This window comes from Choloepus didactylus, chromosome 2 (genome assembly GCF_015220235.1).
Source record: "Choloepus didactylus isolate mChoDid1 chromosome 2, mChoDid1.pri, whole genome shotgun sequence".
NCBI classification, from domain to species: Eukaryota; Metazoa; Chordata; class Mammalia; order Pilosa; family Megalonychidae; genus Choloepus; species Choloepus didactylus.
Window position 1 is genome coordinate 157,386,270 of NC_051308.1, and position 24,740 is coordinate 157,411,009.

The 24,740-nt window shown below is 34.2% G+C and overlaps 1 protein-coding gene across 1 annotated transcript in view; it reads left to right on the forward strand.

Annotated features, from left to right (window-relative positions):
* The window catches only part of COL24A1 (collagen type XXIV alpha 1 chain), a 466,350-nt gene that overhangs the window by 331,874 nt on the left and 109,736 nt on the right, over positions 1–24,740 (forward strand). The window contains 6 exon segments of the mRNA XM_037826738.1: positions 5,362–5,415; positions 7,058–7,165; positions 12,004–12,057; positions 12,313–12,366; positions 12,992–13,048; positions 18,723–18,776. Coding sequence (XP_037682666.1) covers positions 5,362–5,415; positions 7,058–7,165; positions 12,004–12,057; positions 12,313–12,366; positions 12,992–13,048; positions 18,723–18,776 — 381 coding nt within the window.

A 24,740-nucleotide genomic window follows, 5' to 3' on the forward strand; every position in this document is an offset into this window, starting at 1 on the left:
TTTTAAATATGTTGCCCTACTACCTTCTTGCTTCCATATTTTCTAATTAAAAATTGGAATTTAATCTTATTGGGACTTCCTTGTACATAACATGTTGCTTTTCTCTTGGAATTTTCAGAACTCTCTCCTTGTCCCTAGCATTAGAAAATTTGTCTACTATGTGTCTGGGCATGGTTTGCTTTGTGTTTATCCTGTTTGGGGTTTGTTGGGTTTCTTGAATGTTCATATTCAGATCTTTCATTAAATTTGGGGAGTTTTCTGCCATTGTTTCTCTGAATATTTTTTCTGTCCCTTTTTCTTCTCCTTCTGGAATTCCAATAATGCATGTATTGGAACATGTGAAGGTGTCCCACAGGTCTCTTAGGCTCTATTCACTTTCGTTTTTCAGTCTTTTTTATTTCTGCTCCTCAGCCAAATCATTTCTTGTTTTAAATTGTCTCATTTCCAGGTTCACTGATTCTTTTTGCCAGCTCCAATCTGCTGTTTGGTAATTTTTTCTATTCATTTGTTGTGTTCTTCAACTCTATTATTTCTGTTTGGTTCATTGTTAAAATTTCTCAATTTTAATTGAGATTCTCATATTGTTCTTTTATCATTTTCCTGATATCCTTTACCTCTTTCTCTGTGTTTTCCTCCTTGAACATATTGAGGATCATTTTTATAAAGTCTTTGTTTGGTGTGTCAAAATATGTGTCCTGTTCATTGGTGGTTACTGGATTTTATCTTGTTCCTTTATGAGCCGTCATTTCCTGTTTCTTTTTATTTATTTATTTATTTTTGTCTTGTAATCTTGTATTGCACACTGTACATTTTAAGACTTTAATGTGTTAACTCTGGGATTTAGTCCCTCAGCTGTCCCTTTAATTTGTATCCAACTATGGTATGAGAGAGATTTCCTTGAAAGCCAGGAGCTAACAGAAATCAACAAACCAATGCCAAAAACAACTTTCGCAGTAGTTGTAAATTGTTCTGCATTGATTGCTGCCCTGCTTCAGAGTTTAGCCCTCCTTTCAAGATCAATCCAAGGCAACCTTGAAGTGCATGGTAATCTCTTTTCTGATGCTGCATCTTTTCCTGGGTTTGTGCTTGCTCTTGGCTTTGGGAATTCCCTCCTTCCTAGGAATTCAAATGCCCCTTCTACTTCCTATGAAATAGATTTTCTCCCCCTCCCTGGTACTCTATTGTTTGACTTAAAAATGAGTAATCCTTTGACCCAGGCTGCTTTGACTTACTTGTTTCTTACAACAGCTTTAGCTGTTGGCAAGATGCTTCTGCCAGTAGGGCAAGTTCTGGGAGTGTGAGCCCTATATGAGTTTTGTAGTTCAGTCTTTCAAACTTCCATTCAGTAGATTTGCACCAACATATAATCAGGGCAATTTGCACATAAGGGTTACTCTCTTCCCTCTGGAACAGAACTAGGCACCCACAATGGGAGTGGAACATGGCTTCACGCCATGTCAGGAAAGGGAGGGGAGAGGGACTTCATGAACTTCTCCTACCATTTTGAGAGCTGCACTTTCTTGATCCAGCCCTCACCCAGTTACTGGAACCCTTTAACTGTTTTCTAGAGTTTTGAGGAAGATATCTCTCCATTTTTGCTAGTTGCTCAAAGATTTGGTGGGGGAATGGTACCTTGGAACATCTTATACAGCCATCTTGGTCAACTGGAAGCATCCCACAATGTTTTATAAATACCTGTATAAACACATACCACAATGCCTAAACTGAGTTGTTAGTGGGCAGGTATCATCACCAAGCAATAGTGTCAGCTGATACATGAACACTTGAATTCAGTGCATTTATGCAGTACTGATATAATAAAGCAGTTTATGAATTCCCTTTTATACCCATCTTGCAACAGATTTAACATTTAAAGAATTATAAACCCAAGTCACATACTCACAAATTAAAGGAAGATATAAAAGATATCATCTCAATTGGTGAAACAAAAAGTATTTAGTAAAATTTAGTATCCATTCATTGAGGGTAGCTACCAAAAACCTATAATTATTATATTAATGGTAAAACACCAAAGAAATGAGCAAAGATTACAATTTTTTAGCATTTCTACTCAATATTTACTCAGATTCCCAGCAAGTACAATAAAACAAGAGAAATAATATATAGAATGTTAGAATTAATGAGAGTTCAGCTAGATGTTGAATGTAAAATCAATATACAAAAACATTCCATTCTTCATTATCAACAAGCAATTAGAAAACTTATTTTTAAATAAAATACAAGCTACAATATAATCAGCCACAAAATAAATAATCTAGGAATAAATGTAACAAAATACTTACAAAAGCTTGTTGAAAAAAATGTAAAGGTTTATTAAAGAAGACCTAAATAAATGATCAATATTTTATGCTAATGGATAAGAAGACTCAATATCATAAAATTGTCAGTTCTCCCAGAAATTAGTCTATAAATTCAATACAATTTCAGTCAAAATCCCTAAAGAATTTTTTTTCTAGAACTTAATTGATGAAAAGTGATTTTTAAATTGATGTAGAAGATCAAAGGGCCAATGTCAAAATAGTTTTAAAGAGCATGTTTTTGGGGAGCTTGGGAGGGGATGACTTGCCCTACCTGATGCCATAATTTATTATTGAAGGTATAGTAATTAAGTCAGTGTCATAGTAGTACACAGATAGGCAAATAGATCAGTGGAAATAGAAGATAACCTAGAGTCATATCTAAGTATATTCTGAAACTTGTTTGTTAAACTGATTATATATTGCAGATGTTTAGGGAAAAGATGAACCGTTCTATAAATGATACTGGTACAACTGGCTAACCAAATGGAAAAAAAAGTCTCTCCGTCACCATGCACAAAAACACACACATGAGTTAAGTTCCAACTAGATTAAAGACCTAATTGGGAAAATCAAAACTTTAAAATCCTAGGAAAACATTTAGGAGAATTTTTTATGACCTTATGCGAAGCAGTAAGGATCTCCTAAACAATACACTACAAGAAACAAAATAAACAAGAAAAATAATGGTGAAGTTGGGTACATTAAAATTGCCAGCTTGTGTTAATCAAAAGTTATAATAAACAAGGTGAGAAGAGATTTGTGATATGTGGAATGAGCAAAACACAACTATCAGTAATACATGTAAGATCTCTTATGTATAACTCAGTAAGAAAAGAACAGCCCAGTAGAATAATGGGCAGAAGATAGGGACCAGATATCCATACATCAATGTCCAAATAACTATTTGAGTAGATATTCATTCCTCCTTAATAGTCAGGGATATGCAAACTGAAATCACAAATAGCAAATATTAAGTCTGATAGCACCAAGCATAACAGAAGATATGGTATAACTGGAACTCTTAAACATTGCTGTGGGAATATAAATGGACACAACCACTTTGGAGAACAATTTAGCATTACCTAGGTTATTGAAGATGCATATATCCTACAACCCAGAATCCAACTCCAAGTTTCCATGATATATTCCCTTAAAAAAACTCAGCTTGGGCACGAAGAGGAAATTTTTTTTGCAGGACATTTATTGCAGCATTGTCTGTAACATTAAAAAAAAAAAAAAAAGGGAAATCCCCAAAAAGTCCATCAACTGGAAAATGGTTAAAAATTTGTGGTTTGATAATAAATCCTGTAACCATAAAAAGAAAAAAAGAATGGATTAAAGCCACACTGAATATATTAAAAAATAAAATGTTGTGCCAAAAAATAAAAAACAAGTTTCAAAAGAAAATGTCAAATTAAAAAAAAGGAATATTTAAAGTGTAATACTCTTTATTTAAAGTTTAAAAAGATGCAAAATAACCATGTATTGCTTGGGGTTGCATACAAACAGAGTAAAAGTATAAAGAAATGAATGGGAGTGATAGAATGGTTACATCTGAGTGGGGAGGGAGGATGATGATGTCTTTGGAAAGGTTTCTGTGTATGTGGCTTCAATTTTATATATGTATTATGTATAAATATGATTCTATTTGTAAGTGGGTACATGGCTATTCATTTTACTGTTTACTATCTTTTTTGTATATTTTAAATATTGCATAATACACTTTAAAAGAAACAGCAGAAATTAGAGCTAATATTTATTGAGCTCTTTTAAACCTAGTCCATTCTAAGTTTTATACCCATTATCTCATTTAAATTTAGTGCCTCATTTAGGGGATATTATTATATTCATTTTATATAAAAGGAAACCAAGGCTTTTAGCGGTTTAATAACCTGCCTCTGGTCATTTAGCTATTAGCTGCCAAAGCCAGAATATGAAACTGGGGCAGTCTGCCTTTTAAAAGCTCTTGCCTTAACTTCTATGAAGGTTAACCAGCCTCTTTTTAAAAGATCTCATTAAGCACACAGAGGTGCTTAGTATAGTGCAACTATCGTTTCAACCTCTGGATGCAGCTAGAACTACAGCAATAGAATTTAGCTGCTTTGGCCTCTATATCCAGCAACTTTCAGAGGCTAAAAGAGCATTTGCTCAGGAGCATAGGGCATGAGTCATTTCCTCATTTCCTTCTGTTTATTCGTTCAGCAAATATTTATCGAGTGCCTACATAGCACAGTGGCAAACCACAATTTATTTCTTGTCTACATCATTTTTGCAACTCATCAAGCTTTGGGACACAAATTTGAGATTTCCATTTTCATTTCCAACTAATGCAAAGATTGCTGTGATTAATTATTATCCATTTTTTAATTTGCAAACTGGCTTACTGTAGCTGTCATTTAAGCCTAACTATTGTTGATCTGCAAATTCACAATATCTAAAATATTTTGAATGCTTTTTTACTGAACAAAGTTGATTAAAAGTTGAAAAGTTTTAGTCTTTCACCTAAACAAAATACATATTGAAATGAACACATAATTTTAAATAGTTTAATATGACTACCTTCTCTTTCTTCCTTTATGTCCTTATCTCCTCTTTTCCACAGATCAAAGACTATCTCTACTCTTCTGTATTTAATGAGATTTGGGGATTTTCTTTGACCATGTATTACATATGTTTTTTAATCCTATAAGTTCAACAGTAGCTCATAGAATTGAAATGGATGCATTCAGATTTACTTTAATTACATTCTTGCTAATTAAGATGGGTATGCTGAAACCAAGCAACTTTTCTCCTAGAGTAAAGAACAGTCTCATTTTGACTATATTGGCCAGTTTGCATGTGTGGACTTTACTAGCTATTAACAGCTGTGACTTTAATCATTATGACCTCTTTATAAATAATTATACAAAGATAATATTGTTGAAAAGTAACTCTTATTTTTACTTAGTGTACCATTTAGTGACTATGATAGTAAGTATTTAGACACTCCATTTTGTGTTTTCTTTAAACATTTATTTCCTTTTTTATATTGCATATTCAGGGATCTGAAGGAATTGTGGGAATTCCAGGACAAAGAGGTCGACCAGGAAAAAAGGTACTTTTTTTTTTTTTTTACATTTTTCTGTGCTGATTTTCTTTCTTCTGATATGCCCAGAGCTACATAGAGTGCTGTAATGTTTTTATTTGTACTAGATATAAAGTAATAAAGAATTGTAAATTTGGCTAAAAAAGACATATTTGCATAAATTAATATTTAACTTCATTTAGGAGTACTTACCTCTTTTATTTGAAGGCAAATTTTCTACTTTTAGATGATTAAAGGTCTTTGCTTTTCCTTCTTTTCCTGTTTGCCAAAAATTCTTCCTGCAACCTATCAGTAAGCAAAGAGAAAAAAGGAAAATACTATGCCATTTGTGTTACTTGGTGACGTATTTAGTAAAATATTTGGTAGAAAAACCAATATGATTAAAATTCTCTCTGGATTCACTATTACTTTGTTTCTCTAAATTGAAAAGATTCATGAGTGATTTTACCTTTCCCGTGTATTGACCAAGAACCATGAATTAAGAATATTTTTTATTTGCTCAATTTACTTTTTACTGAAAAACTTGATGTATTTGTGAAATTCTACTACATTATAATGAAAAATTCCTCTTTGTATGGGATCAAAAATTTGTTTAAAACTCAATATGGCTTTAAGAAGGTTTTCCCATGGGACTACAACACTCCTGAATATATTTACTATAATTAACTTCAAATTATACCATTTCTAATACTCAAGGTCCAATTCTACCACTTCTGCTAATATAGACCTAGTTCATCTTTTTCAGAATCTTTGGCCATTTAAGAGAAAAAATATGAATGACACAAATTTTAGTTGTCATTTTGTCCATGAAAATAACCCCAATATTGGAGTATTGTTTCATCATACGTAGCATTATGTCTAAAATCAGCATAGCAAGTGAAGTGGAACATATAGCTCCATACAACAACCTGCACTTCTGAGAAAGTAAAATAAAGTCTATTTGGTGTTCAAAAGAGATCACAAAAAAAAAAAAGTGCTTAAAATTCTTCAGTCCTACAAATACCAAAAATTTCCTGGCTGACTGTGGTTACAGTTTAGTTTTTCTTTGTGTCTGTTTCATTATCAATAATGGAACAGGTTGGTTCCCACCTTCAGAGAATGCATAACACTTAGTGTTGTTTAAGAGTGGCTCTCTGCTAGGAAAGAGCCAGTCCAATGGAAAACAGAAAGTAACTGTTTTCAAAGAGATGTAAACTGATTTTAAAATATTGTATGTTTTTGAAGGCATATTCCAAACTAGTGATTGATAATCCTGGATATGCAGAACTGTGTGGGAGCATTTTTTACATTAAACAGATCTTTGTGGCATTGAAGTTCTTTGTCAAAACAGAAAATAAATAACAAAATTCAAAATAAAAAGCTTGATTATTTGGAATTCAACATAAGCACCAGATATCCTCTGCTTGTTTGACCAAAATTATTTTTAATAGACTTTTTTCCAAAATTGCTTGTAATTATATCTTTAAATAATTTGTGTGGTGGTAGTATGTTATTATTGTTAGTAGTGGTCTGTAAGTACTGTTAAATTAATATTTATAGAATTTGTCTAATAGAATATCCTCTGGAATCATTCAAGTATATGATATAGTTAATTAGTCTAAGTATAAATTTGTTCTTTCTTACTTTTCTCTCTTACTAATGACATCCACAGGGTGAAAAGGGACAAATGGGACCCACAGGAGAAATTGGAAGCAGAGGTACCCCTGGACAAGTTGGGGAAAGTGGTCCTAAGGGTGCCAGAGGAACAAGAGGTTCTGTGGTTAGTATTTTGATTTGTTACCAGAACTGAGTCACTGTGGATGGAAAAGAAATGTATCCATGTCCTTAAAGCTTCATCCCTTGATTAACTTTACAGAGAAAGCAATAGTTCCATTGAAAATAATCTACCTCCATGGGATGTGGTGAATTGTAAGCATTCCACAGTACCTAAATGGCTTAGTGGTTTCTGGACGTGAAAAAGGAAAGGCAGAAAAAAAACTAAAACTGGAAATAAAATATGAAATGAGGTTTAAGAAATCAGTTTATAACTTCTAACCTAAGTAGGAAAGTTTATATGCCTAACACTTAATCAGGATTTAATACCTGCATAAAACTATGCTGTCATGGTTAACAAATTGCTTTAAAAATTAAGTTTACTTAAAAATGGATTTTCTTTATATGCTTGGACTCTATGTATTGTATCTAGAGATTATTTTTCTAACCTGTTACGATTAAATCTCCATAACATCCAATTAAATCTTTAATCTTTTGCATGGACTTTGCATGATGTTGGGAGCAAGTGCAGCATGATACTTCTGAACTTATAAAAGCAAAATGCTTAAGAGTTTACCCAATTTGGTCTTCTGACTGTTTCATAAGCTTATTAAAAATGCATGTATAGTTCCTAATCTCCATTTAAACGTCTCAAATGCTAGACTTTTCACCAAGGCCTGTTGGAGAGCATTGCATAGTCCATCTGTTGTCTCAGGAAGGTTTGCCTCAGGCTCATTTTAAGTCTTCCATCAGTTACTATCATCTTTCTACTCCAAGCCTTTCTTACTTCCTTTTATTTAAATTACGAATGATTCTGTCTTTGACTTATGTGCTCAAAAATATTATGTAATGTGATTGATTTTTTAATAAAATAAGAACTGATACATCCATAGAATATTGACCTAAAGTAGTCTCTTATTTTGGATTTTCTTTTAAATGAATACTCTCTTTTAAATTTTGACACATGTTCCAAGGGGGTTCACTAAATTTACACTCCCACCCCCTACCACTTGATAGTAATCCTTTTGATGTTTGCCTAGGAAATAAATGAAAATTTGTATCTCATTTTTGTTTCTATTCACATTTCTTTGATTGCAACTAAGTAATTTGTATTGTTTTCTCTGGAAGCTGTCTATTCATATATCCTTTACACATTTGTCTCTTGGGGTTGTTGTCCTTTTATTTATTTGCAATAGCACCTTACAGTTTTAAAATATTAGTATATTTTTGTTAAATATGTTGCAAAAGATATTACAAATATATTCTCTTTCTGTCACTTATCTTATTTGTCTTTCTGTAGAGAAAGTTTTAATTGTTACACAGCCAAACTTGTAAGGCTTTTTTTTTTTTTTTTACAGTTTCTGAGTTTTAGTTCTTTCTTAGAAACACCTTCCTCACATCAAATATATATAAATATTCTTCCATATTCTTTTCTATTATTTTTATAGCTTTATTTTTACCCTTAACTCTTTAAGTCATATGGAGTTTGCTTTGGTTTGGTTTGGTATGATAAGTGTAGAGGACTATTTTTTTTTCCCAAATTGATAGCCAATTGTCTTAATATCATTTATTGAACAATCAATCAATTTCCCACTTTTATAAAATGCTACCCTTAACATAAAATAAATTATCAAATAATCATTGGTCTGTTTCTATTCTATTTTTTCCTATCAATCTGTTAGTCTGTTCCTTGGTAAATACCAACAATTTTAATTATTAGATCTTTAGGATATCTTTTGAGATCAACATCCTTTGAGTATTTAGAGAAAATACTCCATAATATTTTTTTCTAACAAGGTGAGCTTTTACCATGATTTTCTCTTCATGTGAACATTGGAGTCAGCTTGCCACATTCCATTAATATTGAGTCTTTTCTACAAGGAAACATATGTCTTCTATTTACTCCTATCTTCTTTTATATCCTTCAGTAAAGTTTTATTATTTCCTTCCTCTCTGGTCTTGCACCTTTCTTTTTAGGTTTATTCTTCATTTTTAAATGGATTTTATTCTGATTGTTAACATAATCCTTTTTCTATTACATTTTCTTATCGGTTATTGCTGCTGTATAAGAAATCTATTTTTGTATTTTGATCTTATTTCTACTTTATTGAACTTTGATGAGTCTCTTGGGTTCTTTGGGCAAAAAAAAAAAAACTTATTGCCTCCTCTTATTTATTTTCTCAACTCATTATATTAATTAGACTTCTGGTACTACAGTAAGAGTCATGATAGAGGAATCTTCTTTTGTGCCTGTCTTTATTGAGAATGCTTCTCATGTGTAACTGACAAGTTTTATTTGCAATTTTTTTAGAAAAAAACATACCTTTCCTAGTTTAAAAATATTTTCTCTATGTTCTTAGGTAAGAGTTTTAATCAAGAATAGATGTTGGATTTTATCAAATGCTTTTTTATCTATTTAGATAATCTCATTCTCCCTCTGCTTTGTTTTGTTAATGTGAGAAAATATATCACTGGATTTTCAAAAGTTGAACCAACCATGAATTCCTAGGATAAATCCTGCTTTTTCATGATTGTATTATTCTTTTAATGCTACTGGATTCTATTTTCTAATGTTTTATCTAAGTGTTTTAGTTTAGCTTCATTTATATTAGGAATTTTACATCTCTTTTGTAAGCAAGATTCCCCTATAGTTTTGTGTTGTTGTTGTTTTTTTAATGTGCACTATCTTTATTGGGTTTGGGTGTAAGAATTGTGCAAGCCTTATGAAATCAGTTAATAAATTTTCAGTTAATAAAGTTTCAGAGTTTTCTGTTCTCTGTAACAGTTTGGAAACATAGCTGTTATCTGCTCTTCAAAGGTTCTGATGAAACATGCTTTAAAATAATCTAGGCCTGATGTTTTTATTAATAGTAGGTCTGTGACTTTTTCAAATTTTCTTTCTTATGTTCTTTCTGCATATGGTGCTACCTGTTTTCCTCTGAGTGCTGCCTTAGCTGTATCCCCATATTTTTATGTTAATGCTTTCACTATCATACACTTATCAATCATTTCCAATTTCAGGTTTTATTGTCTCCTTAACAAGAGTTATTTAAATGGGTCTTTTAAAAATTTAAGTTATTTTTGGTATTTATTGTTAATTTCTAATTATGTTGGATTGTAGTCAACAAATGTGGCCTATATGATTTTTGTGTTGGGAAACTTTATTAAACTTTTCTTGTGGCCTACTATACACTCAACTTTTGTTAAAAGATTGTGCATTCTTTTTTGAGAGGGCTAAGGTTCTATACAATTCTGTTAAATCAAGCTTGTTAACTAAGTTACTCATATTGTTATAGCTTTCTTACTTTTTTTTTTTTTGATCTCTTGATTTCAGAGAGAGGTTATTGAAGTCTCCCCCTCAATGTTAACTCATCCCCCCGCTTTTTGAGGGGAGGAGTTACATATTTTGAATATTTATTCTTATGTACATTAAGATTCATAACACATTTCTTCTTTATGAATCACATATTTTATGTCTTGTTGTAGCAGCTCTTATCCATTACCCTTACCATCCTGCCCCTTTAATTTAATGATTGATTTTGAAGTTTTGAAACTTCTTGAAACCATTTCTACATCTGCAACAATTCTCTTCTTTGTTTTCAGTTCTCCTTTCCTATCTCAGATCATACAATTTTGTTTCACTGATACTTACTTGTTTTCCTGTCCTGTTATTGTAAACAAATAAATAAATAGCATTCTTTTCAGTCATTTTGGGGGGATGGTGCTGGAGAAACACGTGTGTCATTTCAGCCGTCTCAATCCAGTATGCACTAGTTTCTTAGAGGGCTTTGGCAACTTTTCTTATATGATTTTTAATTAGTAGCCTGAACTGAATAGTTACATTCTAGTATAAATTATTCACCTGTGGAGTGGCTGAATTCCTATTATATTTTTAAAATTGATTTCATACAGCTTTCAATTTGACACATGATCTTAACTGAAGGAGTCTGTAATTTACTGATATATGGTTACAGTTGAACCACGGACTTTTTTAGAGCTGGGACTTTAAAAAAGTCACCCAATATAGTGAAGCAATGTTCAAATGAGAAATATTCTACATGCGGGATCGACAGAGTTGGTTCTAGTACATGGTTAGTGTGGTATTTGGCAAGTCACATACTTGTTCTGTGCCTTAATTTCTTGATCTCGTGTTTGTTTTGAGACTCAAATAGGAGAGTTGATGTGGAAACTTTTTGATAATATAAAAGATAGTACATTTTTAGGATCATTACTTTTTCTCTTTTTCAGTTGTCCAAGCCATCTTACCAGTAGGCTAGAGACATTTACTGATTAGCCCTTAATTTGTTTGGTTTTCTTATTTGTAAAATATTGATAATAAGAACAATCATAGTAGAATTATTATGCATAACATTTCAGCCATTTCTGTTTTAACAACTTTGACCAAGACTGAATCCATATTCATCAAAGCTTCTAAAACTATCAGAGTATGGAGTTTTCCTTGATCCCATAGTGACAAAATCAAAAACTGTAAGGCTTCACCTCTAATATTCAGTGATGTACATCTACCACAGACTTTTACAGATACAAACTATAATTCCAAGAATTCTCTAGAGACCAGTGGATTCTAACAACTGAAAGTATTTCTCTTAATATGATTAAAGATATTCATACCAGCAGTAAACCAAAGAGATTTTCTTTTGGTACTTTTGTGGTTCAAAAGAATATTAAAAGTTGGGGTATTATGTTTTTGTGTTCCCATTTGAGACCAGGTAGAATTTCAAGCCATGAAAAATATAAAGGGAACAACTGAAATAATAGGAGTTCAAGTTTGATTTAATCAATTGTACATTTTTCTCCCTCACTACTATTTACTTTGCTTTATAGGGACATTCAGGACTGATGGGACCTGATGGAGAACCAGGAATTCCAGGATTTTTGGTATTTGTAAATGAAATAATGAAAGTGTATATTTGCATCAAAATATTTGTATTAAAGATAACATCTCAAAAATGCAAATTCATATGAAATCTCCCTGACAAACCTCTCTAACATATTTAGCCCTCATCCACCTATAGAGTGAATCTTAGTTTCCATTTCAGAATAGTGCAATATCTAATGGCAAGGGCATGGTGATATTAGGCAGTGCACATACAAGTGATATAGAGAATGTCTACTTACTTGTCCTTTTCTTAGGGCCATCAAGGTCAACCAGGACATTCTGGATTGCCAGGACCTAAAGGAGAAAAGGTATGTGCATGTACCTTTTTAATCCTAAAGTTATCCATTGAATTCATGAATTATTTCTGAAAGAATGCATGGAACTATTCTCAAGGAATAAAAGAAGCACTTTTCAACTTGAGAAATATTGCGAATTCTAGAATTTAAAAAGATGCCAGTGGCTAAATTTTAAAAACATTTTCCATAGCTTGTTTTGAGGTACAATCAAAATAATATATGTGAAAGTGCTTTGCAATCTGTAAAGCTGTGTAAAAGTAAAAAGTTATTTATTGAAAGCAATTGTGAGGCTCAAGGTTAAATGATTAATTATAGTATATTTGTATTAAAATTTTCTGATGACTTAGAAATAATCACAATGTTACCCTGGATTTATAATATCGTTAAAAATCTGACCCTTTGCAAAAATTTCTAAGGTACTTTTTAGTTATTAAAATAGATTGGCACTTCTAAGCAGAACTTCATATAAATTACAATGCATATAAAATGGCATATGCTTAGTTTCTTAGTTTTCCTTTTAAAGAAAGATAAAACCAGATTGTATATTTCCTAATATATTAGAAAATAATAGGCTGCATATTTTTAATGGTTATTTTATTAATTTGGTCTTTCTTTTTAAATCATTATTTCATTTTAGGGTTATCCAGGAGAGGATAACACAGTCCTAGGACCACCTGGGCCTCGAGGTGAACCAGTAGGTCTTTTTTTAAAAAATTATTTGATGCTTCAAGATAAATTGTAATTGCTGTAATACATTCACATACAAATCACATCTTTTCAAAGAATTTTATGTTCTTAGCTTTATAACATGGTTTGATAGGAGAGCAGTATTTGAGGTCATAAAATTCTAAATGATATGAAAGCCATAGATATGAAAAAATATTAATATCCAAGTCAAGGTCTTTAGCATAATACATAGATTCAGTACAGTGACTTCCCAAACCTAACTTTCAATGTGGATACATAAAACCTTTTTATAGAGATTATCCAAAAAATTGCATACTCTAGACATTTTAGGGTAGATATTTAGATTTATTTCTGAAGTATTCAAAAACCTTAATCTGCATATTTTTATAGTAGTTTACACATAGTTGCCAAATCAGTCTAAAACCCTTCTAACCCACTAATAGAACCAAGAACCTTTAAGCTATAGTCTTCTAATTAAGCATTTTAAGTGCTAACTGTAGCCATATTATTTTGAAAAGTAGCTATTCTTGTAACTTTGATTATCTGAGTAACCATCTCTATGTTACAGTTTGACTAAAGCAATGTCTAAAGGACATGTGTAAATTAAATGCTAAAATAAAAATGTTTAGTTCATAGAAATAAATGTAATTGGTTAATATTCTATTTTTCACAGTTATTTTCAAATAGGGTAAAAGAATCCTAAGGAAGAATCCTAAAGCAGAAGGATCAGAATTTGTAGTCACTGTTGGATATTTGGTGTGACCCTTTGGAGATGGTTGAAAGTTATACTTTGGTTTTGAAATAGGATGATTCTAATTTTTTTTTATGATTAAATCAAGCCATCTCATATAGAGGCAAACTTATCTATAAAAAAGAATATGTAAGGTTCTTCATCAAATATGTTCTAGTCTCTAAACATCTGATGCAGGAGAAAATTTAGGAATAACGCAAGACTTAAAAGTGAATGGAAAAAAAATTGACAAATAGACTATAATAGTACCTGTTTTCCCCCAGATTCTGGCAAGCCAAGGTTGAAGAATACCACCTGAAATATAAAAATTTATTAAAAATCTAATATAACAGTGGTAGTTTTATCCTATAAATACAATGTAATACAGATGGGAAAGGTGTGAAACTTAAATGAAAAAATAACCTAAAAAATTAAAGCAGAGTCAGAGATTAATGTCTTTATGTTATGTCCAATAACTTTGTCCATCTAGGAATAAGTTAAAATTTATCAATTAATGCTTCATAATAAATTCTCTTATGGTTTTGCTAGCTAATTTCAATTTTAGTATCTATTTCAACATCAGGTCCTAGTGTGTAATGAAAGATGTTTCAAGTGCATTTTAGAGTAGATACTTTGAACAGTTTATTATATCAAAGATTTGATGTTAGAAATGTTTAGAAAAAGTTAATAAGTTTGAGTTTATTAGCTTAGTTTCTGCCTTGACGATTTAAGTTAATATGTGCAATTTTGATTAGGTCAATTTTGGTCTTGAGGATTAAAATTTCACAAATTAAAGAATAAATAATAGAATTTCTGGTAGGAGAACCTAAGATGGCAGCTAGGTGAGACAGGGCAAAAAACACCTCCATGAAAAATACTAGAGAAAAACCAGAAAGTGACCCAGAACACCAGTTCCAGAGTAGCACCAGCCAGACAAGGTCTGCTAAATCTACAGGGACCATGCATTTGGTGAAACCAGGAGTCTGCATTCTGAAACGAGTGAGTGAGGTGGCTGAAAGTCCCTCGGCCATGCTGCGGTGTGGGGAAACAGTGGGTTGGCATTTGGAGATGGACTAGTTCTTTAAAAAAAAAAAAAAAAATGCCCAGGAGCAGCTGCAGATATAACGGGGAGAGCCCCACAGTGAAGCACAGCAGGAGCGGGCTGGGCTAACGCCTCAGTGTCTGGCGTGGAGAATACCCCTTCCCACGCCCGCTGCTGACTGTCTCAGGCCCAGGGGAGCAAAGGGGAGCCAAAGGGAGAAAGGACCACACGACTTGCAGCCATCTCCCCAGAGGGCAGGGGACACTCCTGCCTGGGGCCAGGCCCGCAGTCCAGAGTCATGCGGGGAAGCCCAGTGTGACGGGGAGTCTTTCCCGCAGCTCCGTGCACACGCCACAGTGTCGGCCATGGACAGTGGCCTTTAATACACCCACGGCTGATTGTCCCGGAGCTGGGAGGGCGGTGCTGTGCGGAAAGGGGGAAGTTAACATGCCCCATTCAACCGTCTTTGAAGCGGGCTGGGAACGCCCCTGCATGGCCCAGTGTCCCAAATCTTCCCTGGAGGCCAGTGCACACTTGTGACTTGGCGTGGCCAAGCAGAGGTCCTGGAAGAGCACAGCAGGGAAGGGGGAACCACTCAGAAATCCCAGGGAACCTATGACAATACCAAGGACTTGTGGGTCAGTGGCAGAGAACAGCCTTAAATCTGCAGGAACACCTGGGAGGTTTGATTATTAACGCTGCCCTTCCTCCCTAACTGCTCAGACACATGCCCCTCATTCAGGGTGGACAGCACCAATAACACATCCAAATTAGGTGCACCAATTGGACCCCACAAGAATGAGATCCCCACACACTACAAAGACAAAGTTGGCGAGAACTGACTTGAGGGGAATAGGTGACTCACAGATGCCATCTGCTGGTTAGATAGAGAAAGTGTATGCCACCAAGCTGCAGTTCTGACATGTTAGAGATCAAGTAAAGCAAATGCCAGGAGGCCAAAAACAACAGAAAATCTTGCAGCATATGATTAAACCAGACAATATGGAGAACCCAAACCCAAACACCCAAATCAAAAGATCAGAAGACACACAGTACTTGGCGCAATTAATCAAAGAACTACAGACAGGCAGTGAGAGCATGGCACAGGATATAAAGGACATGAAGAAGAGCATGGCACAGGATATAAAAGACATAAAGAAGACCCTAGAAGAGCATAAAGAAGAAATTGCAAGAATAAATAAAAAAATAGAAGATCTTATGGAAATTAAAGAAACTGTAGGCCAAATTAAAAAGACTCTGGATACTCATAATACAAGATTAGAGGAGGCTGAACAACAACTCAGCCTCCTTGAGGACCACAGAACAGAAAATGAAAGAACAAAAGAAAGAATGGAGAAAAAAAATTGAAAAAATCAAAATGAATCTCAGGGATATGATAGATAAAATAAAACTTCCAAATGTAAGACTCATTGGTGTCCCAGAAGGGGAAGAGAAGGCTAAAGGTCTAGAAAGAGTATTCAAAGAAATTGTTGGGGAAAACTTCCCAAACCTTCTACACAATATAAATACACAAAGCATAAATGCCCAGCAAACTCCAAATAGAATATATCCAAATAAACCCACTCCAAAACATATTCTGATCAGACTGTCAAATACTGAAGAGAAGGAGCAAGTTCTGAAAGCAGCAAGAGAAAAGCAATTCACCACATACAAAGGGAACAACATAAGACTAAGTAGTGACTACTCAGCGGCCACCATGGAAGCGAGAAGGCAGTGGCATGACATATTTAAAATTCTCAGAGAGAAAAATTTCCAACCAAGAATACTTTATCCAGCAAAACTCTCCTTCAAATTTGAGGGAGAGCTTAATTTTTTCCCAAACAAATGCTGAGAGGTTTTGCTAATAAAAGACCTGCCCTACTTCAGATACTAAACGGAGCCCTACCAACAGAGAAACAAAGAAAGGAGAGAGAGATACAGAGATTTTAACAGACATATATAGAATATTACATCCCAGGTCACTGGGACACAGATTCTTCTCTAGTGATCACGGATCTTTCTCCAGAATGGACCATATGCTGGGACATAAAAACAAGCCTCAATTAAAAAAAAAAAAAAAAGAATTTGTTCAAAGCACTTTCTCTGACCACAATGGAATACAAATAGAAATCAATAACCATCAGAGACTTGGAGAATTCACAAACACCTGGAGGATAAAAATGAGGGGGAGATGAAAACATTCCCAGACAATCAAAAGCTGAGAGACTTCATCACCAGTAATCAGTCCTATCAGAAATGCTAAAGGGAGTTAAGCAGGCTGAAAGGAAGGGACACTAAACAATTGAGTGAAACTACATGAAGAAATAAAGATTTCCAGTAAAGATCACATGGTAAATATAAATACCAATACTACTGTATTTTTTTTATTAAATTCAGTTTTATTGAAATATATTCACATACCATACAATCATCCACTACTGTATTTTTTATTTATAACTCCACTATTTACTTCCTACAGGATCTAAAATACATAAACTGTAATGATAAATCAGTGGTTTTGGACTCAATGTAAAATATGTAATTTTTGACAAGAACTACATAAAGGTGGGGGAATGATGGAGTATAGGAACATAGTTTATATGTCATATGGAAGTTAAGTTGGTATCAAAGAAAAACAAGGTTGTTATAGATTTAAGATGTTAAATTTAAGCCGCACGGTAAACACAAAGAAAGTATCAGAGAATATGACCATAGAGATGAAAAGTAGGGTAGGGGTTCCGAGAAGTGGGGGAAGGGGCAATGGGGAGTTAAGAAGTGAGTGTAGGGTTTCTGTTTGGGGTGAAGGGAAACTTCTAGAAATGGATGGTGGGAAGGTTATAGCATTGCAATATTCTAAATGTGATTAATCCCACTAATGGAATGCTAGGAAGGGGGTGGAATGGGAAGATTTAGGCTATATGTATGTTTCCACAATTGAAAAAAAAAAAAAAAAAGTCTAAATAGATGACAATTAAATGCCAAGGATGATCCTGGATGGGATCAGAGGATGGAGGAGAGGAGGCTCAAAGGGACACAGATGGGACACACACACACACAAAAAGGAAATATAGAATGTAAGCTTTGTATCAATGTTGAATTTCTTGAACTTCTTAGCTGCACTTAATAAGATTGCATAAAAGAATGTTCTTGTCCATGGAAAAGGTATATGTGAATTATATTATTTGTTCAAAGATATGTGCAGCTTGCTTTCATATGTTCAGAGGGCAGAGCAATAGATGATGGATGATAGATGGGGGGGAGACAGGTAGGGAATGAAAGAAATGGTGGTGTGACAGGATGTTAAAGGTGATGTATCGGGGTATTGGGGGAGGGGGGTCGGGGTATGATGGAGTTCTATGTATGGGGTTTGTACTGTTTTTGCAACTCTTCCTGTAAGATTGAATTTATTTCAAAATAAAATTTATTAAATTTAAAAAAAAATAGTAAGGTAGGATTATGTATTAAATACATTTAAAATATCATTTTACATATCTCATGTTATTAATGGAATTAAATGACTTAATAGTCCTGCTTAAATCATTTTCAATCATTTTAACATGAAAGAAAAATGCAAGTTCTTTTGACATCATGTAAAACATACTTTACTCATCTTAAAATTTGTATTTTTTTAATTAGACTTCATTCCTTAAATATTTTCCCAGGCAGAATAATTATAAGATTATCTTTATAAAATTCAGTAATTGGCATATTTTGGTAATAACTTGGTGTCACTAAAATTAAGTCTTTTAAAATTATTCAGTGTAACTAAATAAATTATCATACATTTGGGTTATGCCATTTTTTTTTCATATTTTTGGCAAAGTATAATCCACATTAATTTATCATCTGCATTTACAAGTACTTAGATCCAGCTGTGAAGTTGATTTTGTGTGTGTGTGATCTCTGTAGGGTCCAATAGGGGAACAAGGAGAAAGAGGAGAGCCAGGAGAAGAAGGGTATAAGGTAAAACTGCAAGTTACACACCTTTTTTTCTAAATTTGAATAAGGTTCTGTGTGGTTCTCCTCAGTGTCAGATGAAAAGAAGCTTCACTGACATAGTAGTAGTGGATTATATTTGGGTCCTAGAAAAAGCCTCGGTCTTTGTACTTCCTGTTCCTTCTTCCTAGAATCATCTTTCCCATCTCTTTCTCCTGCTGCCTTTTTCTCATCATTCAGATCTCAGCCGAAACGTTGCCTCCTGAGAGTAACATTCTAACTGCTCTATCTAAAATAGATATATAGCCATGACTTTGTATCATATTACCCAATTTCTTTCATGACAGTGTTATCTAAATTGTCATCACTTTTTAATATATTTGCTTCTTTGTTTATTGTCTGTCTTCTCTCACCAAAATGTAAGAACCATGAGAACAGGAATCTTGTCTGTCTTTTCCATCATTGTAACCCCAATTTCTAGAACACAAAGTTCCTCGTGTATCATAGGAATTCAATAAATAGTTGCCAAACAGATGGATGAATGCCATTATACTCTCAAGCCCTATGTCAATTCTTAACATCTTCCATTCCTTAGAAGGATTTTATGAGACAAACTTCATCAGCTGAAATTATATTAAACTGTGCCAGAATTTATTGTCGTTTTTTATAAGCACATTTGTGTTGAGAATGTTCTGTATTCTTGCCTTGTATCTCTTGCCTCTCCATTTACAATGTCAGTTACTAAACAAAATGGTCATTTGTTAACTCACTCTCCATAGTCCCTGTCTTATTACTTTGCTCACAACATTGCCTGCCATTGTTTCTCATTTTCACTTACATAAATCCTATCTCCTTTATAAGCTAGCTCAAGCTCTTTTCCACTGACCCACTCAGACTAACAGCAGTCTTCCCCTCTTCTGTATTCCTATAATATTTATATCATTCAACACAAATATTTTACTATCTTCTGTAGCAAGTATTTTTTTTTGCTAATTACTTTTTAATGTGCCAGTGTCTTATCTCCCCTCCGCAAGTGTGAATATGGCTTCTTTCTTTCTTGTACAATATTTAGTTCTGAGCCTTGTACATAATAGGTTTTTAATAATGAATTGATGGATTAATTGGTCCAGTATATCCCTCTACCAAGGTAAACTTTCTGTGGTCATGTCTGAAATGGTGACTTAGATTAGCTAGATTGAATGGATAAACTGACAGGTAGACAGCTATCATTGATAAACTGATTTTCTCAAGCCAAAGGAATCTGAACATTTAACTTTCATTTTCCAGAGCCCTCTTTGAGTCATACACTGAAGATAGATCTAACTGTTTGTGAAATTACTGTAATGGCCATATTTATGTTTTTCTGTTTTCAGAGAAGCTGTTTTAGAATGATATACATGTTCTGTTTCCAATTTACATAACATTTGGTTCTACAAGTATTTCTTAATCCAAGGAATTCAGCAGATTTGTTTGAAATTACCTTTTCTTTGGTTTGAGAAGCCTGCCTAACTGCTTCTAGCATAATCTGAGAAACTTTTTAAACTTCCTTAACTATTTCTGTGCATGATTCCACACATTCTCAGGAAAATCAGATTCTTGCCATGTCTTTCTTTTGGTCTCTAACAAGTACAAAACATTCAGTAGCTAAATCAGTATTTTTACTGCAAATGAGCAGTTAACTCCACAATGGGAAGAAGAAAAGAAACTCTTCACCTGGCTAACAGAAAAAAAAAAAAAAAAAAAAAAAAAAAAAACGCTGCCCCCTTTATTCTGGATAGAATCCTTCAGAAATCCTTCATCAGAGGAAAATTTTTCCCTGTGCTCACTATGTAATCTATTTCTCATTCCTCATTCCACATATTCTCATGAAGTTTGCAGTTGTGCATGTTTCATGAACTACCTTGATCTATGTCTTCCTTTCTGTCTTATTTTATCCTATCTTCTGAGATTTTAGGGCTCATTTTATCGTTTCTTCTACTCTAAACCGTCCACAATCTGATGCTAGACAACCACGCTAATTTCATTGCTTAGACATCTGAAAGTCATGAAGTTCCACACCTGCCCCCTACACAAGTTTTCCCAAACATGAGTATGATTTACACAGGTGAACCATGCTTTATTTAGTTAGGTTATCCTGTTGTAGCCTCAGGTGATATTTTTAAATATTTGCTTTTCTAGATGGATGTTATACATACTATGATTTCATTCAAGTAAACTGATGATTAGCATTATCACCAAACTACTTTTCTTTTTATTTTTATTTTTTTGTAATAATTATATTATGGCTTTTTATTAAATATCCCACAATTTGAATAAGCTTCCAGGCCTGTAAGACATAGAACCATGCTTGCTGAAATCTATGGTTTAAAGAAATATTAAAATATGTGACTAATTTAATATGCCTATGATATTTCACAAAACAATTTGGAATGACATGTTCTACAAAACATTTAAAATATATATGAGTGCATTTAAGATATCTACTTTATAAGCTATCCATTTATTTCTATAAATTTAAAATGAAAAATTTATCGAGTATGACTGAATTTCAAACAGTTCCCTGGCAACTACTTCTGTCTTCCTTTCATACAGTTTTTTTTTTTTTTTAATCTTCATTTTATTGAGATATATTCACATACCACGCAGTCATACAAAACAAATCGTACTTTCGATTGTTTACAGTACCATTACATAGTGGTACATTCATCACCCAAATCAATCCCTGACACCTTCATTAGCACACACACAAAAATAACAAGAATAATAATTAGAGTGAAAAAGAGCAATTGAAGTAAAAAAGAACACTGGGTACCTTTGTCTGTTTGTTTCCTTCCCCTATTTTTCTACTCATCCATCCATAAACTAGACAAAGTGGTGTGGTCCTTATGGCTTTCCCAATCCCATTGACACCCCTCATAAGCTACATTTTTATACAACTGTCTTCGAGATTCATGGGTTCTGGGTTGTAGTTTGATAGTTTCAGGTATCCACCACCAGCTACCCCAATTCTTTAGAACCTAAAAAGGGTTGTCTAAAGTGTGCGTAAGAGTGCCCACCAGAGTGACCTCTCAGCTCCTTTTGGAAACTCTCTGCCACTGAAGCTTATTTCATTTCCTTTCACATCCCTCTTTTGGTCAAGAAGATGTTCTCCGTCCCACGATGCCAGGTCTACATTCCTCCCCGGGAGTCATATTCCACGTTGCCAGGGAGATTCACTCCCCTGGGTGTCTGATCCCACGTAGGGGGGAGGGCAGTGATTTCACCTTTCAAGTTGGCTTAGCTAGAGAGACAGGGCCACATCTGAGCAACAAAGAGGCATTCGGGAGGAGGCTCTTAGGCACAACCATAGGGAGGCCTGGCCTCTCCTTTGCAGCAACCGTCTTCCCAAGGGTAAAACCTGTGGTAGAGGGCTCAACCCATCAAACCACCAGTCCCCTATGTCTGTGGTCATGTTAGCAACCATGGAGGTGGGGTAGGCAAATACCCCTGCATTCTCCACAGGCTCCTCAAGGGGGCACTACATCTTTTTTTTTTCCTTGTTTTTCTTTTCTTTTTTTTTTTTTTTAACTTTCCCTTCTTTTTTAAATCAACTGTATGAAAAAAAAGTTAAAAAGAAAACAAACATACAATAAAAGAACATTTCAAAGAGACCATAACAAGGGAGTAAGAAAAAGACAACTAACCTAAGATAACTGCTTAACTTCCAACATGTTCCTACTTTACCCCAAGAAAGTTACATAATATAGCAACATTTCTGTGAACTTGCTCCTACTATATCCATCAGAAATTAACAGACCATAGTCATTCCTGGGCATCCCCAGAACGTTAAATAGCTTATCTGTTCTTCTTGGATTATTGTTCCCCCTTCCTTAATTGCTCTCTATTGCTAGTTCCCCTACATTCTACATTACAAACCATTTGTTTTACATTTCTCAAAGTTCACATTAGTGGTAGCGTATAGTATTTCTCTTTTTGTGCCTGGCTTATTTCGCTCAGCATTATGTCTTCAAGGTTCATCCATGTTGTCATATGTTTCACGAGATCGTTCCTTCTTACTGCCGTGTAGTATTCCATCGTGTGTATATACCACATTTTATTTATCCACTCATCTGTTGAAGGACATTTGGGTTGTTTCCATCTCTTGGCAATTGTGAATAATGCTGCTATGAACATTGGCGTGCAGATATCTGTTCGTGTCACTGCTTTCCGATCTTCCGGGTATATACCGAGAAGTGCAATCGCTGGATCGAATGGTAACTCTATATCTAGTTTTCTAAGGAACTGCCAGACTGACTTCCAGAGTGGCTGAACCATTATACAGTCCCACCAAAAATGAATAAGAGTTCCAATTTCTCCACATCCCCTCCAGCATTTGTAGTTTCTTGTTTGTTTAATGGCAGCCATTCTAACCGGTGTTAGATGGTATCTCATTGTGGTCTTAATTTGCATCTCTCTAATAGCTAGTGAAGCTGAACATTTTTCATGTGTTTCTTGGCCATTTGTATTTCCTCTTCAGAGAACTGTCTTTTCATATCTTTTGCCCATTTTATAATTGGGCCGACTGTACTATTGTCATTGAGTTGTAGGATTTCTTTATATATGCAAGATATCAGTCTTTTGTCAGATACATGGTTTCCAAAAATTTTTTCCCATTGAGTTGGCTGCCTCTTTACCTTTTTGAGAAATTCCTTTGAGGTGCAGAAACTTCTAAGCTTGAGGAGTTCCCGTTTATCTATTTTCTCTTTTGTTGCTTGTGCTTTGGGTGTAAAGTCTAGGAAGTGGCCGCCTAATACAAGGTCTTGAAGATGTTTTCCTACATTATCTTCTAGGAGTTTTATGGTACTTTCTTTTATATTGAGATCTTTGGTCCATTTTGAGTTAATTTTGTGTAGGGGGTGAGGTAGGGGTCCTCTTTCATTCTTTTGGATATGGATATCCAACTCTCCCAGCCCCATTTGTTGAAAAGACCATTATGACTCAGTTCAGTGACTTTGGGGGCCTTATCAAAGATCAGTCGGCCATAGATCTGAGGGTCTATCTCTGAATTCTCAATTCGATTCCATTGATCTATATGTCTATCTTTGTGCCAGTACCATGCTGTTTTGGCAACTGTGGCTTTATAATAAGCTTCAAAGTCAGGGAGTGTAAGTCCTCCCACTTCGTTTTTCTTTTTTAGAGTGTCTTTAGCAATTCGAGGCATCTTCCCTTTCCAAATAAATTTGATAACTAGCTTTTCCAAGTCTGCAAAGTAGGTTGTTGGAATTTTGATTGGGATTGCATTGAATCTGTAGATGAGTTTGGGTAGAATTGACATCTTAATGACATTTAGTCTTCCTGTCCATGAACATGGAATATTTTTCCATCTTTTAAGGTCCCCTTCTATTTCTTTAGTAGAGTTATGTAGTTTTCTTTGTATAGGTCTTTTACATCTTTGGTTAAGTTTATTCCTAGGTACTTGATTTTTTTAGTTGCTATTGAAAATGGTATCTTTTCCTTGAGTGTCTCTTCAGTTTGTTCATTTCTAGCATATAGAAACATTACTGACTTATGTGCATTAACCTTGTATCCCACTACTTTGCTAAATTTGTTTATTAGCTCTAGTAGCTGTATCGTCGATTTCTCAGGGTTTTCTAGATATAAGATCATATCATCTGCAAACAATGACAGTTTTACTTCTTCTTTTCCAATTTGGATGCCTTTTATTTCTTTGTCTTGCCGGATTGCCCTGGCTAGCACTTCCAGCACAATGTTGAATAACAGTGGTGACAGCGGGCATCCTTGTCTTGTTCCTGATCTTAGGGGGAAGGCTTTCAGTCTCTCACCATTGAGTACTATGCTGGCTGTGGGTTTTTCATGTATGCTCTTTATCATGTTGAGGAAGTTTCCTTCAATTCCTACCTTTTGAAGTGTTTTTATCAAAAAGGGATGTTGGATTTTGTCAAATGCTTTTTCAGCATTTATTGACATGATCAATTGACTTTTCCCTTTTGA